This window comes from Acanthopagrus latus, chromosome 15, assembly GCF_904848185.1.
Source record: "Acanthopagrus latus isolate v.2019 chromosome 15, fAcaLat1.1, whole genome shotgun sequence".
Taxonomy (NCBI): Eukaryota; Metazoa; Chordata; class Actinopteri; order Spariformes; family Sparidae; genus Acanthopagrus; species Acanthopagrus latus.
This window is the reverse complement of record NC_051053.1, coordinates 2,141,593-2,157,808: the sequence shown is the minus strand read 5'-3', so window position 1 is coordinate 2,157,808 and position 16,216 is coordinate 2,141,593. Positions and strand designations below refer to the sequence as shown.

At 42.4% G+C, this 16,216-nt stretch overlaps 1 protein-coding gene across 2 annotated transcripts in view; it reads right to left on the bottom strand.

Annotated features, from left to right (window-relative positions):
• Positions 1 to 16,216, bottom strand: part of ndst2a (N-deacetylase/N-sulfotransferase (heparan glucosaminyl) 2a) — a 48,234-nt gene that overhangs the window by 5,051 nt on the left and 26,967 nt on the right. For both annotated transcript variants that reach the window (XM_037124400.1, XM_037124401.1), the window contains 12 exons: positions 12,148 to 13,770; positions 11,434 to 11,521; positions 9,621 to 9,775; positions 9,017 to 9,202; positions 7,509 to 7,637; positions 5,959 to 6,141; positions 5,527 to 5,623; positions 5,167 to 5,290; positions 3,675 to 3,849; positions 2,665 to 2,835; positions 1,376 to 1,485; positions 1,115 to 1,217 (listed from right to left, as the gene is read on the bottom strand). In XM_037124400.1, coding sequence (XP_036980295.1) covers positions 1,115 to 1,217; positions 1,376 to 1,485; positions 2,665 to 2,835; positions 3,675 to 3,849; positions 5,167 to 5,290; positions 5,527 to 5,623; positions 5,959 to 6,141; positions 7,509 to 7,637; positions 9,017 to 9,202; positions 9,621 to 9,775; positions 11,434 to 11,521; positions 12,148 to 13,221 — 2,595 coding nt within the window. In that variant the 5' untranslated portion in view covers positions 13,222 to 13,770. The remainder of the gene's footprint in view (positions 1 to 1,114; positions 1,218 to 1,375; positions 1,486 to 2,664; positions 2,836 to 3,674; positions 3,850 to 5,166; positions 5,291 to 5,526; positions 5,624 to 5,958; positions 6,142 to 7,508; positions 7,638 to 9,016; positions 9,203 to 9,620; positions 9,776 to 11,433; positions 11,522 to 12,147; positions 13,771 to 16,216) is intronic.

Below are 16,216 nucleotides of genomic sequence, written 5' to 3'. Positions count from 1 at the left end.
GTTTGTCTCCAACACAGTCTCCAAATTCTTGGAGATTCTTAGGCAGCTGTTAATACTATCAAACCGCAGCGACACTTCTCAGTGGCTCAGGTGCAGTTGCTGGGTCCGGTATGGTTGGGACTGATCCTTTTACGAGGGTCAGTGTCGAGGCAAAGCCAGCTTTGTACTGACCCTCGTTACTGAAGCAGTCCAAAGTGGTTAGCACACACACACAAGCTAATGAACCGCAGCCAGCACGATGTCGTTAAAAAAAATTAAACACTACCACTGTCTCTTCTGTTGTTTTGTAGCTGAGACAGAATATAGACACTGATGTTGATTTTTACCACCAACAACAGCGCTATTTGCGTGTCTAACTCTGAGTGACGACATTGTGAAACACTGTTGTCTCACTGCTGGACACACCGAACTTCACCTCAGTGATGAACGCCTCCCTCCTGGATTTTTCCTATCATTGCGCAGAGGAGGCCGGCCTATGATAATGACTCATTACGTTATGTAACGAAAGGAGCAGATTCTGAACAGCCTGTAGGAGCTCCGTGTTACCAGTGGGTGGGCTGCAGAGACCATGCAGGAATCACTTGTTTTCCTCATTCTGGGAGTTGGCAGGCTCAGGGAGGACCAGCTTATATACGTATGTAGAGACCAGACAAAATGTGTATTTCATAATATGGGACCTTTAAAAGTGCCTTTTTCGTTGTAATTATGCTTTTACATGAAGGTTTGACTCATATACATTCAAAAATAAAGCTTTCACTTAAATCAGATATTTAATTTTGATTTTATAGTCTCAATTCTTTCAATTCTAAATTTTCTTCAATTATTTTTTAAATTCTTTTAACCACTACGGTGAGGTGCTGTAGTTTACACATGTATTCTAGTAAGTAAGTGGGGCAGTAAGACAGTGTTTGAGAATAAATAACATGTTTTCATCCAGTGCAACAGTGTAGTTTTTTAGTAGGATACAATACTCCATGGATTGTGTTGACAAGAGGACAACTATAGAAAATTACCAGATGTACATTTATACTTTCCAAACAGGCAGAAACTGCTTAGCTCTGTGTGTTTACACAAATTAAAGAGTAACTTGCGAGGTGATGAGGTGTAGCTGTACCTCAGAACTCATCTCCGGGTACTTTCTGCCTTTACTCTTCCCCAGACATTTGGCTCGACCTGCTTCCACCCGCTGACACCAGAAACCTTTGCTGTCATCATACCTGTAGAAACATGATAATACATTAAAACGCCTTTCATGTGTGGTACATGTACATTTTCACAAATATATATATATATATACACAAACACATATTTTCTGCCTTGTAGTGTTTGTGTGTGTGTGTGTGTGTGTGTGTGTGTGTGTGTGTGTGTTACAAACATTAGAGCCTGGGTGTAATTGAAGAGGGGAGTAACACCGAGAAACCTCTGGATCCCCTCCATCACCAGTGCTGGGTTGGACCGCAGCAAGGCCCCATCCACGATATGCAACTACAACACACACATTAGTGACATACATCATTCATATCTGGACAATTGTTGATGTTATTTCCTAAAGATGAACAACTACTGCTTCTCTGTAATGCAAAAAGTTGATGAGTTTCCTCTTCTTATAAATTTCAAAATTCATTTGGAATCTTTTGTTGCTTTCCCCCCCACTGAACCAGACTTGTACTAAACGGTGACCCCGAAACTGAGGTAGGTCCAGAATAGTGACCTTAGTGCACCTTGCACCCCTACTGACTAGCTATGATTTTATTCCTCTAGATGTTTCATGAGTTAAATAAGAAAGACTTTAAAACACTTTGAAATTAAGCAAACAATTTGTAAAGCCACATGTAAAATATTTAGTGTAACCTTGATAAAAGCATTTCCATTTAGCTGGGAATCCATCAACAAAGTAAAATGCAGAAATCAAGTCGACTGAGCATGAATGCTTTGTTAAGGGAAGCGATCATAATATTTATAATTTGTGTGTTAATTATCTGGATGAAAACAAGTAAACCAGCTGCTGACAGTGACACTCAGTGTGTTTACATGACACTCAAGAAAACCCAATTACTGGGTTAGTAATAGTATGGTCGGATTTTTTAGATGCATGTATACACCTTAGTCTGACTAAAATCGGACCGGATCGGATTAAAACACCTAGATTAGTCGACTGATAGTCGCATTACTCTTGCATGTATATGCTCCATCAGATCGGATCAGATTTTTGTGTTCTGCGCAGGCTTGAGATTTTTTTCCCGGGGCCGTGAGCCGGAAGTAGAAGGTTGGTGGCAGCGGCGGCTTTCCTTCGAAATAACCGCAAGCAAGAGCGTAATTATCATATACGCCATTTACGAAATGTACAAAGATGTAGCTTCTTCTCGCTCTTTGTACGCCATCTTTCTCGAATGCCGAGGCAGCTGGTGACGTAAAGAGGTCAGTGGGAGGTGGCTCTATTACCACTAGTTGAAATGGGTAGAGTGCCACCTAGCGTACCGGTAGGGTACATGCTTCGGCCATTAATTTGATTTTCTCAGCAGCATGTGTACTCGGACAATAGCAGTTGTCTGATAGAGCAGCATAGTCGAACTATGGCTGTAATCTGACTAAGATGTGCATGTAAACGCACTGATTGAAGTATACAGGGCCACACTAATGTCCACCTGCTTCAGTGTTTGTTACCTGGCTGGGCTGGTAGTGTTGCAACCAGCGCTCCAAGTGTGTAGCGTAGATCCCAGGATGAAGGCAGCGCCTCTGAAGGGCCTGCAGGTCCCTGGGGGCTGAAATGCCTGCAGTCACCACTGCATGGAAAGTGTTGTTGAGGGCTGCAGGGTCCTGGTGGGCCCTCTGGTGCTGTGGGTGTCACCAAACAAACAAACAGTCAGTCAGTCAAGAGCATTACAACTGCTTTGAGGAACCTGAACAGCCTGACACAGAACTGGAGGTGTGTAGTAGAGTGTGGAAATTTCTCGATTATAAGATACATCCCGTAGCAGACTCTGAAAGATGATGCAGAGATGGAGCATGATCCAGAGTCTGCAGTTTATGTTGATCGTTGATCGTCCAGTCTCAGCTGTACAATAAATTTAAGCTGCGACATTGCTCCCAAGCTTTTAATTGTGGGCAGCCATTAGGCCAATGTTACTTATGTAGGAAGTATGTTGGAGGGAGGCAGAGATCATCTGTGAGTGATAAAAAACCCCCAAAAAAACCCCAAATCCATCTTGTATTTTTTCAAACAGACATCTCATGGCACATGCTGGATTTTATGAACTATCTTGGAAGAACGGACTGGACGAGACCCACGCTGAGTGCGAATTGTGCCTCACAACAATTACTAATCACATTAGCCATTTTACCTGAAGCTAACGTCTGTGGCCATTAATAAGAACTGTGAGAGCAGCCCAGCTAATCAGCTGAGATCTGAGGAGGTGCTGTCACCCTTGCTGTCTGACTCTGAGAGGTGTGTGCAGCAGAGTCAACAAAGGCCTTATCTTAAAGCTGTCATGTATAAATAATATTATCTTTTTTTTGTAATGTTTATGATTTGATTTTGATCATTGAGGATGCCATTGAGAATTGTTTTGCATTTGAAACATTACAGATTTATCATAATTGAATCAAATTGTCAGGCCAGTGAAGATTCACACCTCTAGTGTGTACAGTCTTGTAGAGCGTGTGCTGGTTCTCACCTGGTACCAGGAGTACGCTCTGTCAGACGGGTTAATGAAGACTGCCAGGATTTTGGCTCTGGGTAGCAAGGCAGCAGCTCTCTTAGGAGCCACCTCTGTGTCAAAGTAGTTGGCACTCTTTTCAAACATGAAGTCTGTGCTGACATTAGAAGGGAATGGGAAGAAGTCCATGTACCTGAGGAGAACACAGATAAAACAAGTGCTTGTTAGCTAGGGTCTAAAAAAGTATTCATTTTTTCTTTTACTGTTTTAATCTCTCATATTTACCCTTTAGTCCCTTGTGCTTTTAGCCTTTATACTTTTATGTTTTAGTCCCTTGTGTTTTCAGCTTCTATGCTTTTTGCTTTATTTTACTGTTTTAGTCTGTCAGTTCTTAATCTCCAGTGTTTCCTCATGGGGGCCTGCCAGGCTGGGGGTGGTCTCTGGTCTGGCAGCAGGGGGTGCTGTCCCATGGACGGCTCCGGCCCGGGTGACCAGAGGGCTCTGCACCTTGGTGCGGGGGCCTCCTGTCTGCCCGGGTTGGGGTGGTCTCTGTGGTGGTGCTCCCTGCAGCCTTGGCCCGACATCTCTCCCGGTGTGGCTGGCTCCTGAAAGGTAGCTTCCTCCATGCACCAGGTCTCGCTGCCCAGCCATGTCTCTTTAGTGACAGCTACTGTATGGGTGTGTCTGAGTGTGTGTGTGTCTGCGTGCATATGTGTGAGTGTGTGTATGAGTGTGTATATCTCTGTCCATGTCTGAAGGGGTGGGAGGGTTGGGTTCTTTTAACTATCTTCTCCTAATTTTATTTTACCGTTTCTATTTTTCTGCTGTTTGTTTATTTCTGTGAGGCACTTTGAGGTACTTTTTTCTGTATGAAAAGCGCCGTATAAATAAAGATTGATCTGATCTGATCTGAACCCCAGCCCATTTCATTTTATTGTGTTTCCATATAAGGGCACACTCACACTTGGCCCAGTTGCTTTGTAACGACCCGAAGAATGACTGTCCCTCCTGCACTCACATTGCTCCGGCCACAACAGGGCCTGAGCATGCTTACCTCTCGTACATATGTCATCACGCCGTAGCGTGGTCGCAGCACAACAGAGCAGTTCTAACTTTACTGGCTTTGACGCTTATTTTGTGTCATTTGGTCACAGAGGTCCCTCTCACATTCCTGGATTTCTTGATAATACATACATACATACATACATACATGTATACATATACATATACATGTACACAAACACAGCTTTCTAGATTAAAAAGTAACAAAACCTGACTTTTTATTAAAACAACTTTTCATAGCGCTGAGATCATGGTTTCTAGGTCAAATTGGGAATCTTAGTTGTTTTTTGTTGTGGACAGCAGCCAGGCTGTCCCATTTTTGCTTTAAAAAATAACATCTAATGCAAAGAAAAAGAAGTAGAAAAAAATTTAGAAATCCAAATTTAAGGCATGTTGTGTTCAACACTATCTGAGGGCAGAGTCCAGTGTATGGTAGTGTGATCTTTACCAGTCAATTCCATTGTCATAGTTTGCTCCACTGAAGAATTGGATCTCCTCAAAGGTGGTGGTGCTGGGGAAGGAGCTGGTGACTGCTGGATGGAGGCTCAGGAATGAATGAAGCGCTGTAGTGCCTTATGAAAGAACAAGACATTTATAAAAATAAAGACCGATATGTATACACTACTCAAAATGTATATGTATGTATATATTAGGGCTGTCACACACACGCACATGCGCGTGCACACACACACACACACACACACACACACACACACACACACACACACACACACACACACACACACACACACACACACACACACACACACACACACACACACACACACACACACACACACAGTGATACCTGTTTTCTGTGGTCCAATGACAAGGAACTTGGGGAGTCTGTCACAAGTCTTTTCTTTAGACCAGATATCTTTGTGTCTCTTGTCATGACAAGGGTTCTGGAATCAAATAAAAATAAAACAATACATCTGGCTCATTGCACTTTTATCACATTAAGAAACAAAATACATACAAAACCATGCTTCAGTTCCAATGTTCCTACTACATTTGTTTATGCTGTGCACAAGATCGCTTTGCTTATCAGTATTAGCAAAATCTGTTACTCAAATAGTCACATGTCCCCTTTAATCTGAACTGTTGGCATGAATAAAGGCTTTTTAAACCCTTTGAATAAAAGTTTGTTGGAGACAAAATGCATTTTTCTCAACAAATAAATAAATTAGATGTACAGTGATGAAATTATGATTTCCAAAAACAACATGAATATACTGACCTGCCAGAGTGGGTCTCTCTCCTCAGGGAAGATCTGAAAGTACTTCTCAGCGAGCTGGACCGGGGGCAACGTCTGCAGATTGAGGTTTGTCCAACACTGGACAAACTTCACCAAGGACTCAAACGTGTACAGACCCAGCCGATCATTGCCATAGTTGGACAGGTGGGTCATGAAGATACTGATCTGGATTGAGAGCACAATGTGCTTAATTAGTTTAATATTTACCTGGAGCTATTGTCAGAGCAGCAATCCCCTCAGCTCAAAACAGCAGGCTGAGACAAATTAGCTAGATAATGACCAACTGCTTTTAAGTGTGAAAATGATTAAGAATCTTGGTATTACAAATATATAATTTTAGCAGAATAATTATCATAAAGTAAGTCACACAAAAAATAGAAAACTACAGTGACATTTAAAGATGCAGTATTAGCAGTAATCTTATTTTTTCTATTATTATCATCATTAATTAAATAACAGTATTATTACCATTAAAAACTAACAAGTCAAAAGATGAGTGCATACCACAAGTAAAAATGCTGTATCTTGTAAATGTAATTGTATGTGTGCTGAGTGTATGTGTGTACACAAGAGCTGTTTTTAAGTCTTCAGTCAAGTCTAAAGTCTTGGAGACTTGCAAGTCATAAAGCAGCTTCTGGTCCATCAATGCTTAGGATGAAAATTACTATAACATTTGTCCAAAATTATGGAAAATACTTACACAGAAGCAAAGCATTTAACATTCAGTTGCAAGTTATGAATACAAGTATCTGTGTGTGTCCAATATTTCAGCCTGAGGGGTCAGACTTGAAACAGCTTTAAAAGTGAAAACAATAGATAGAACTGGAAGTCGAGTTTAACTAGCAGCTTTTGCCAGAATAACAAACAGTTCTATGGCTGCCTAAACTTGATTTCAAGGGTCAGAAACTCTTCTGACTGAAATCTTTTTACTGGCCCCATCTACAATTTGTGCAGGGGTGGCCTAAGTGTTAGCAAAGCGAGCTTGTGACTGGAGGATGGTCAGTTAACCCCATCCCCTCCAGTAGCACTGCTCAGCGGCCAACAGATCAGATGGTGGTTTTGCTTTGCAGCTTGCAGGTTTAGGGTGTTCCTAGAAAATAGACCATCATTTCTCATCTTATTGTCCATATTGCTTCATTGCACTAATAATTCAAATGTTTTAAATGTATCAATTTAACAAAAATGCAATACAGTCTCCCCTTTCGAAATGGATGAATGCAAAAGTACTTCTTTTCGCTGGCATTACTCAATTGCAGGCAGCCCACTCACCTGGGCCAGTAAGCCACACAACACACATGCTTCAGCCCCAACTGGCAAGCAGCCTCCAAGGAAGATACCTGATGATCTGGATGGCCAGACCATTATCTAACTGAATATATGGCCTCTATAGATTCAAATTGACGGAAATGTAATCCCTGCATTCAAGTTTCATGGCAGATGGTTCCAAGTCAAGTCAAAAGTGCTCATTTTTGTGAGTCCAAGTCTTAAGACTACAGACTCTGGTGTGTGTGTATGGGGAGTGGTTTCCATACAGGGTTTAGGAGGACAGTGAGAAAGAGTTCTCCTCCTCTGATGCTCTTGTCCAGCTCCTTTGAACCTCCTGGGTATTCATTGTAGAAGATCGTATGGGTGAACAGCCCACAGGTCTGCCTCGGCAACACCTAAAACACACAAGGTGATGATGAGTTGTCTGGTATATATTTGTATGACTGAGTTCTTTGTTGTCCATCTTTGCGCACATTTTTACAAACTGTTCCACACTGGTCACATTTTAACTGTTGCCAACATTGTTTTAATTTAACCTGGGCTGATCTGCAGGATCACAATTTTGGATGAGCTGAGCATTTTTCTGATCAATAGGTACAGCTATAAAGCCTGATCTGTTTTTGATAGTTTGTTGGTTATTTAGTACTGTTTCCTAAAGGGCCCCCCTCCTATTTTCCTACATGGAGTTTGCCTGTGAAAGCAATCAATAATCAATAAAGATGATGACAACAACTCAGTTTGACTATATATGAGCAAAATGCTCTATTTAACTGAAGAAGAAAGCAGTGCTGTCTCTGTGTGTCTTATGTGGTGCGCAGATCTCAGCCTTCTAATTGGACTGGATATATGGACTATCAATCTGATTAATATCAGATGTTTTTGCTACTTTTAGACGTACAGTCTCAAACTGAGGTGTGATCAGGTGCTTTGCTGGTGCATCTCTGAGCTGTAGAAAGCATTTGCAGTAATAAGATAGACCGTTGATCTAAACTCAATGTTGCAGTGTTTTACCTGCTATATAGAGGGCTCAGTATTCATATAGTGAGATGCACCTTCATAGGCTTAATGATCAGAGGCTGTTTTCAGTCATTGAAAGGTTTCCTTTCCATGCACATAGTAATTCCACTGTAGTAAACATTATGGCTCTTGTTTGTTGTTTGTCCTGATTGCCATTAGTCACTGCTGCAATGCTATTTTAATAATTTCAATATAACCAAACCATTATTACCTTGATAACTCCTCCATTATCATGGATAGCATAATAGCTAATAAAACATACACCTGGATACTCATTGTGTATCATCAAAATACCTATTGTTTCATTTCCAACAAAAGATTTTGCCTGAAAGACAGATTTTTCCTTCAGCAAAAGGACTGAACCTTGCCTAATAAGTTTGGACTAAACTATACTGCTGCACCTGTACACCATGTTCCTGTACATGTGAATGTGCAGGTTTCTCTGTTAACCTAAGTTCCATTTTTATTTATATTGTGAATCTGATGTGTGTGTAATATACAGCATATTAGGTTATTGTGTATTCAGCTTAAGCCACAAACACTGCTGTGCAACATTTTCACAGAGCTATTTTCTACTCAGCTGTCACCACACAGCTGTGTAGAATAGGACATCTAAGCTGCAGAGCTGCAATGTTTCATTCTCACTTCCACATTTTCCCTTATGTTTTTTTTTTTCCAAAAGTGCTTCAGCGTTGAAGGCATTTGCTGATGAGAACATTATTGCAATGCAAGTATTGACCAAGGGCTGTGGACGGACCTGGATCCCATTGTGGATGAAACCACGGCGGTAACGAGCTGGCCTCAGATGAGGGTATTCCTCAGTGCTGGTCACCTTGATGCCCCACACAGACTTCCAGGCCTCATACAGCTGACTGTGAACTGGATAAACCCCAGAGTGGTGTGGAGCCACTGCATAGCCCATATCTGTGGGGATGCCATGCTCCTGGAGAGGGCAAAGGGTTGAGAGAAGACAGGATGATGGCAAAAGCGGAGGTCAGGAGAGAAAGAGTAAACGGGTAAGAAAACTGATTCTCAACCCCCATGGAGGTGGTTAGTGCTCGTATAAATGACCAACAATTCTTAAGACTTTCACTTCCAAGGCGGTTAACACAAATGACTGTAAGAGGTCAATTGAACAAGAAAAAAAACAAAAAAGAGAAAATATCAGACTACTCTATTAAGCAGACACTCCTCTTAGCCACCACACAACAGAGGAGCTTGTAGTATGAGGATTTTTCCTACAAGCTCCTCTGTTGATCATATAGCCACATATGCCTTCCAATCTCCACGTAGCTTTAAGAAGGTCGTGTAACTACACTCAGTGGTGCTGGTCATGTCTGATGTGTGCTAGCGGTGCTAACCTGAGCAAAGATCTTGTTCAGCCTCATTTGTTCAGCCAAGACGCTGACGTTGTGAAAGAGGTGAGGCTGCATGTGGCTCCACATGTGAGGAAACCACCAGAAATCCATTCTGTGTTGCAGCAGCATGTCGTCTCCCCGATCCTCCTCATCAGTCCCTGCAAACGAACGCATGCACGCACACAAAGTATAGGCAAAACTCTTGTGGCCATATCTACATTAAACACTGTCTCTTTGTGAGCCATAAGGTATTGGGTCTGTGAAAGACAATAGTACTGCTGTCAGATTGGTACTCAGTATTAGCAGATACGATACCCTGAGATGACAGAGCTGAATTGGAATTGGTCACAATAACATAATGACCTTGATTTGTTCTTTCTCTTGTTACACGAAGAGTAAAACTGTACTAAATAGGGGTGGAACGGTTCATCAAAAAAATCCGTCCCGTTCGGTACGCTTGTCACGGTTCGGGGCGCGTGTGTACCGTTCGGTTCATAGGCACATGCAACCTCTTTTTCTCATTTAGTAACAAGGCGAGGCATGTACACTCCAGAGCAGCAGGTGGCGGTACAGAGCTGGATGCTAACCACCTGTAAACAAGAGGACGCGAAGCGGTGGAGCAGATAGTAATAGAGTATATCTGGGTCAGCTGTGGAGACGTTTGTGGGCGTGGCGAGTGGAAAAGAGTCGCCAGCAGCACTGTATAGGTCTGCTGTATGGGACCACTTTGCATTTAGAGTGACCTACGATGACGGCGGAATGAAAGTTGTTGACAAATGTGCGACAGTGTGCAGGCATTGTGCCACACGTGTTGTTTATGCCGACAGTAACACAACTAACATGTCAGCTCATCTGTGAAGAATCATCCTGGTGAGACAACTGGCAGCGCAAGTTGGAAAGAGAGAGAGTAGACAGGACAACTTCTGCTCCACGCAGCTTTTAAACAGCCTTACAGTGACGAGTCAGACGGGGCAACAAGTATAACGAAAGGAATGGGGTGAGTGGGGTGAGATATGCAGCCTTTTGCCGTGGTGGAGGGTGCAGGATTTGTTTATATGATTAAAACACTCGAGCCACGATATGAAATAAAACCCCCTCCCGCAAACACCTCAGCAACACGGTAATTCCTGCACTTTATGAAGAGACCCGACGAGGAGTTGTTAAAGAGCTTTCTGACACAGCCTATGTAGTGCTTACTAGTGACAGATGGACCTCCAGGGCTACTGAAAGTTTCCTGACTGTGACTGCCCATTACATTACATTAGTGACAGTGAATAACTATTTGTTCTTAGCATTTGTTGAAGATAACTTTCTTTGCCAAATAAATGAAAAGCATGTTGGAACTAGCAATATCACCTCTCTTGCAGTGCCAGAATCTGCCTACTTGTAACCCGACTGTCACAATGATGTATCACATGTCAGACTGCCTCATTCTTTAAGTTTTAACTTGACAATACAAGACTTAATTGATTTTTTTAATGATCAGCGTATACCAAACCGAACACCGTGACCACAAAACCATGATATGAACCGAACCATGGACTTTGTGAACCGTTCCACCCCTAGTACTAAAACATTTCTGTGGATGAATGTAAAATATATTATTTAAAAAAAAATCACTGATTCTTACAATCACAACGTTACATATTCCCATGAAATATTTTGCAAAGGTTAAGACATACTAGTCCTGAATGATGCCAATAGTGATGTATATTTAAACATTGCTGTCTACAAAAACAAAGGCAAAGTTCAAAAGCTGTTCAATGAGAGAATGTTTTAAATAGAAAGCTGTGCTATGCTGTCAGATATTCCATACCTGTATGATAGAACTTTCCAGAAAATCCCAAGTTGAAGGTGAAATTAGGAACCAGAGCTCTCAGCTTGTTTTGAGTGTTGAGCAATGCCTGTTAAAGGAGGAAAAATACACCCAAAGTTAACACACTGACTTGATGAAACATTATCTTATTGTTTATTTTCTTTACAGCACGAGGCAGTGATGCTCATGGGAATAGCAGTCTTGATTTCTGGAAAAAAAATTCAAACAGTACCTTGTAGTTTTTTCAACACTGCCTACAGTTATCATTAATATTAAAGTAGAGTATTAAACCTGCAACAGCTCTTACATTTTAAGTAGTCCTATAGAGAGGACTACATTTGGGCTCATTGGTCAAATGAAAAAACACTTTTCACTCCACTCAGGTCATTTTTTTTCCGAATTCTATGCATAAGGTATATAATCCTTGGTTATAGTGACCAGCAGCTCTAAGACAACTTTTCACAATGCATTCGGGTATAATATTTCCCACAACTCATTTAGGCAATGCCACAAAATGATAAACTCAGTATATCAACTATAATGTTAGTAGTAAGTGATTTTCAACACAACCATAGTATTCTCTTTTTCTCTCACTAACACACAGTGTGTGGCCTATGAACATTAAAAACTAGTGGGCAATATGGGAGGCAAGTAAAGTTAATGTCTGATCATACATGGTCTCTTGTGTTACTATAGATGATAAAGCTCACTCACCTCTACATCTGAAACCTTCATACGGGTTCCCTCTTTGCCAACAAAAATATCATCCACGTCAACCAGGATGTGGCGGTCCAAGGACAAACACAGTCTCTTTCCTGTCAGGTAGGCAATGGCATCTACAAACACTAGCTTGTGAAGCCAATAGTTGAGATTATTCCCAAATAGAACGCGTTGAATGCCATCGTGGAGCCCCAAGTCCTGGACCACTGTGGCGTGGAGGGCCCTCAGGGGGCTGGGTCCAAAATGTGCCAGTACCTCAGAGGACTTGGTGCTGGCCAGAAGCACTGGTTCATAGGTAGAGTGGTTGGACTGGAAAACGGTCCAGTCATCCCCCGGTAAAGAGCCTTGCTCAACCTGGTTGGGCTTGGTGATGTAAAGTAGAGGAGCATTGGGGTTTATGCGGTAATCCCTGAGTCCAAGATGTGAGTGCAGAAAAAGGGGGAAACCTTTGAGCTGTGCACTGAGAAGAGAGTTTTCATTAGCTTTGAAGAAGCCAATGACACCCACTCCATACTCAGCACAGTACTTGTCTAGCAAGTCACGGTTCCAAGCATCCAGATTGACATATTTCAACACATTTTCATAGATGATCAGTGTGTAGCGTCCACGGTTATGCTCTGTCAATGTGGGCATGTCACCTTTACCAGGAGCAATCTCTGTCCGGTAGTGGAAGCGGCTAGACTCTAATATGGCTACAATCTCCTGGCCCAGCTGGGAGTATATACTCTCCACAAACACCAAAACTACAGGCTGTGTCCTGGAGTTGTCCACCGCCTTCACTTGGCGAAGTCGGCCCTGGCGTGACGGAAGGAAGAGTGGTGCCCTCTGGACACCTGGACCTGCTCCGGCAGCTCCAGTACTCGCTCCAGGTGACATCCCCCCTCCTCCACCACAGTCACTGAAGGGTAAAGGGGGGGCCTCCTTGATTTTCGGGCTGTTGGAGACATAGTAAGCCAGGAAGGCCATAGATAGCAAGCAGAAGATGATAAGTGCCAGGATGAGGCGGTGAAGCTCCAGCTGGCGCACACCTCTCATTAGCTTCCACACACCAAGACCAGCACCTACCATGGTTTTGGAGGGGAGAGGCAGGAATAGGTAGTAACCAGCCGCAGTGAACGGGGATGGAGGTGAGAGAGGTGAAAGAGGAGTGAGAGGAGGAGGGAATGGAGGTGGAAGATCGAGCAGTAAATACTGGCACTGAGCTGTGCTGAGGAATAGCCATTTACACTAGGTCACCATGGCCCGCATCATCCATTACCTGCCTTCCACTTCTTGCTCTGCAGCACACCAAACAATCTCAAACAACTGAATGAACAGTGGGAAGGACAGATGATTATTTGATGGATGGAATGTGAAATAGAATGTCCTATATCAGATAAAGACGGAGGCGCCGATGAAGATGATCTCTCTGAGGACTAGTTGGGTCCATAGTATCAGGTCCCAAGTCAAGCCTGCTCGCTGCTTGATCAGTTCTCTCTTTCAAACAGCTGTGCAGGGTTCTTTAGAGGTGGATGTGTCCATCTGTAGATGCTTGTGTACTGTGTCTGTGCTGGTGGCCTGTGCTTCGGGGCTGGACCCCCTCAGGCCACCAAGCCTGGACATCCCAGAAAAAGACAGCTAGAAAATAAAGACAGGTAAATGTGAGAAGAAAAATAAGTGAAATACTCACTATCAGGGAAGTAGTGCATTATCAAAACATCTAAACACGTACCTGCTGACTATTTTAATCATATGGATGCTGTTATAATGTGTTGTGATTGAGATCCTGACCCACCAAACACCCTTGAAAGTGACAAAGATATGTTTTTGGCGTGGTCAGGAGGGCTGACCTTTGCCTTGTTTTTTCAAGACAGTAACTACAACAACACAATAGTGGAAGGAGACAAAAACTTGGTGAGTAAAAGATTCTTGCTGGGGACAGACACAGTTTTTCTGGCAGAAATGTCACTTAGAGTTGGTAGGACAGACAGGATGACGGACACTTCTCCACGTATAACTGGTATTTTTTTTCCTCATATAAGTTGCCAGAGACATTACCAGTCAGTATGTTACTGTTTGGTCCTGTAACGTAGCTTTGTGGGACATTTCTCTTTTTGATGAGTGAAGGATCTGTTTACTCATCACACTGAACACCAGTGTTTCCCATACATTGATGAGACTGTGGCGGCCCTCCATAGTCTAATTTGCTGTGCCATAGTCTAATTATACAATGTGAAAAAAATAATGTGACTTCAGTACTGCTAATTCAGGGCTGTACTAGTGAAAAAAAAAATGAAGCTGTTTTTGAACCTGGAGCAGTGTGCTTCACGCCCTCAGAGGCTCCTCCACTCATGCACACACACGGTGACAGATGGTAGGTCCATGCCGCTCCGAAGCAGCCACGAATTGGTTCAAAATTGACAAAAATGTCGCCTATGACTGACTGTTACGGTGAGTTGAAAAGTATCAGAAACATCTAGTTTGTTATTGTATATTCACAAAAAATCCAATTTCATGTAAAACTGTTGGCATAAATAAATTCAGTGTTAGAGAAAGTAAATATTTTACCATTGTATTCTACCGCAGTCCTTGACATTAACTATGTTGGATATTTAGCTTGATAATTAGCTAGAGGAGCCGACCCGTTTTCCGACAGTAGCACAAATTAAATCCCGCACCCAAGCCGACTCGCTATAAATTGTTACTGATGCCCGACATGCACCCGAAGGAAAATTAGATGGCGCAATTTTTAAAAATGAAAGTAAGCCAGCTTGGGGAATTGGAGTTCTGGGAGGGTTTATCATTTTGAAATGCATGCATATTTTTGTAGATGTGTCGCTAAACCTGACCCACGCTCTCCAGGTGTCCCACCCGAATGGCACCCGTGTCTGACGCAGTACAGAGAAAGATCTTTTTGATTAATCAGGTGCTGGATAGATCAGTGGTCACAATAATTCTTACCTGAAAAGTACTGCAACTCTGTAAATCCAATATTGAAATATACATAGACAGTCTGTCCACAGTACTGACCACATTGTAACTAATGGTCAAGTAAAAACATCCATACAGATGCTAAAAATGACTCAGAAGTCTAAAGCCAATGTATTTATGAATACACTTGGGATAGTTAACTAGAGTTTGTGAGAAAGTAACCACACATTCATAATGCAAATACAATTTATTAGTTTATTAACGCTTAAAACAGAGTTGCCTTCCCAATGACCATGACAAAATACCCCATATAATTATGTGTGGTCCTTCAACAACCAGTGCCAGACTTGTATGAATGAGAGACGAAGAATGCCCTGCCTTTGTATGAGTATAGTAAGCATGCATGTAGATGTGTGCACATTAGGGGTGGAACGGTTCATCAAAAAAATCCGTCCCATTCAGTACTCTTGTCACGGTTCGGGGCGCGTGTGTAACGTTCGGTTCGGAGATGTTTGTGGGCATGGCGAGTGGAAAAGAGTTGGAGCGAGACGATGTGCCAGCAGCACTGTATAGGTCTGCTGTATGGGACCACTTTGCATTTAGAGTGACCTACATCACCTCTCTTGCAGTGCCAGAATCTACCTACTTTTAACCCAACTGTCACAATGATGTATCAAATGTCAGACTGCCTCATTCTTTAAGTTTTAACCTGACAATACAAGACTTTATTGATTTTTTTAACGATCAGCGTATACCAAACCGAAAAACGTGACCACAAATCCGTGATATGAACTGAACTGTGGTTTTTGAGAACCGTTCCACCCCTAGTGCACATGCATGCCTTGATTCTTTTGGCTCACAGTGCTAATTAAAGGGGCTTCCCACAGCAACTGGAGGCTGTGAATACTGTGAGGAATCACACAAACACGAAGTAGACAATACCACAGTTAGCAGAGGGCCCACACTGTTTGGGCTCCAATTCACGTTCTGTGGTGGTCTTAAAGCTCATTATTTGTGTGCCTGATTGTATTTGAACAGACACAAGATTGAATAGCTAATGTTTGCTAAAGGTGATGGATAAAACTTAATTGGTTGGAAGTGAGACACACACAAATGCCAGCTGGACACTTATGAAGTCAGTGTTTTCGGATAA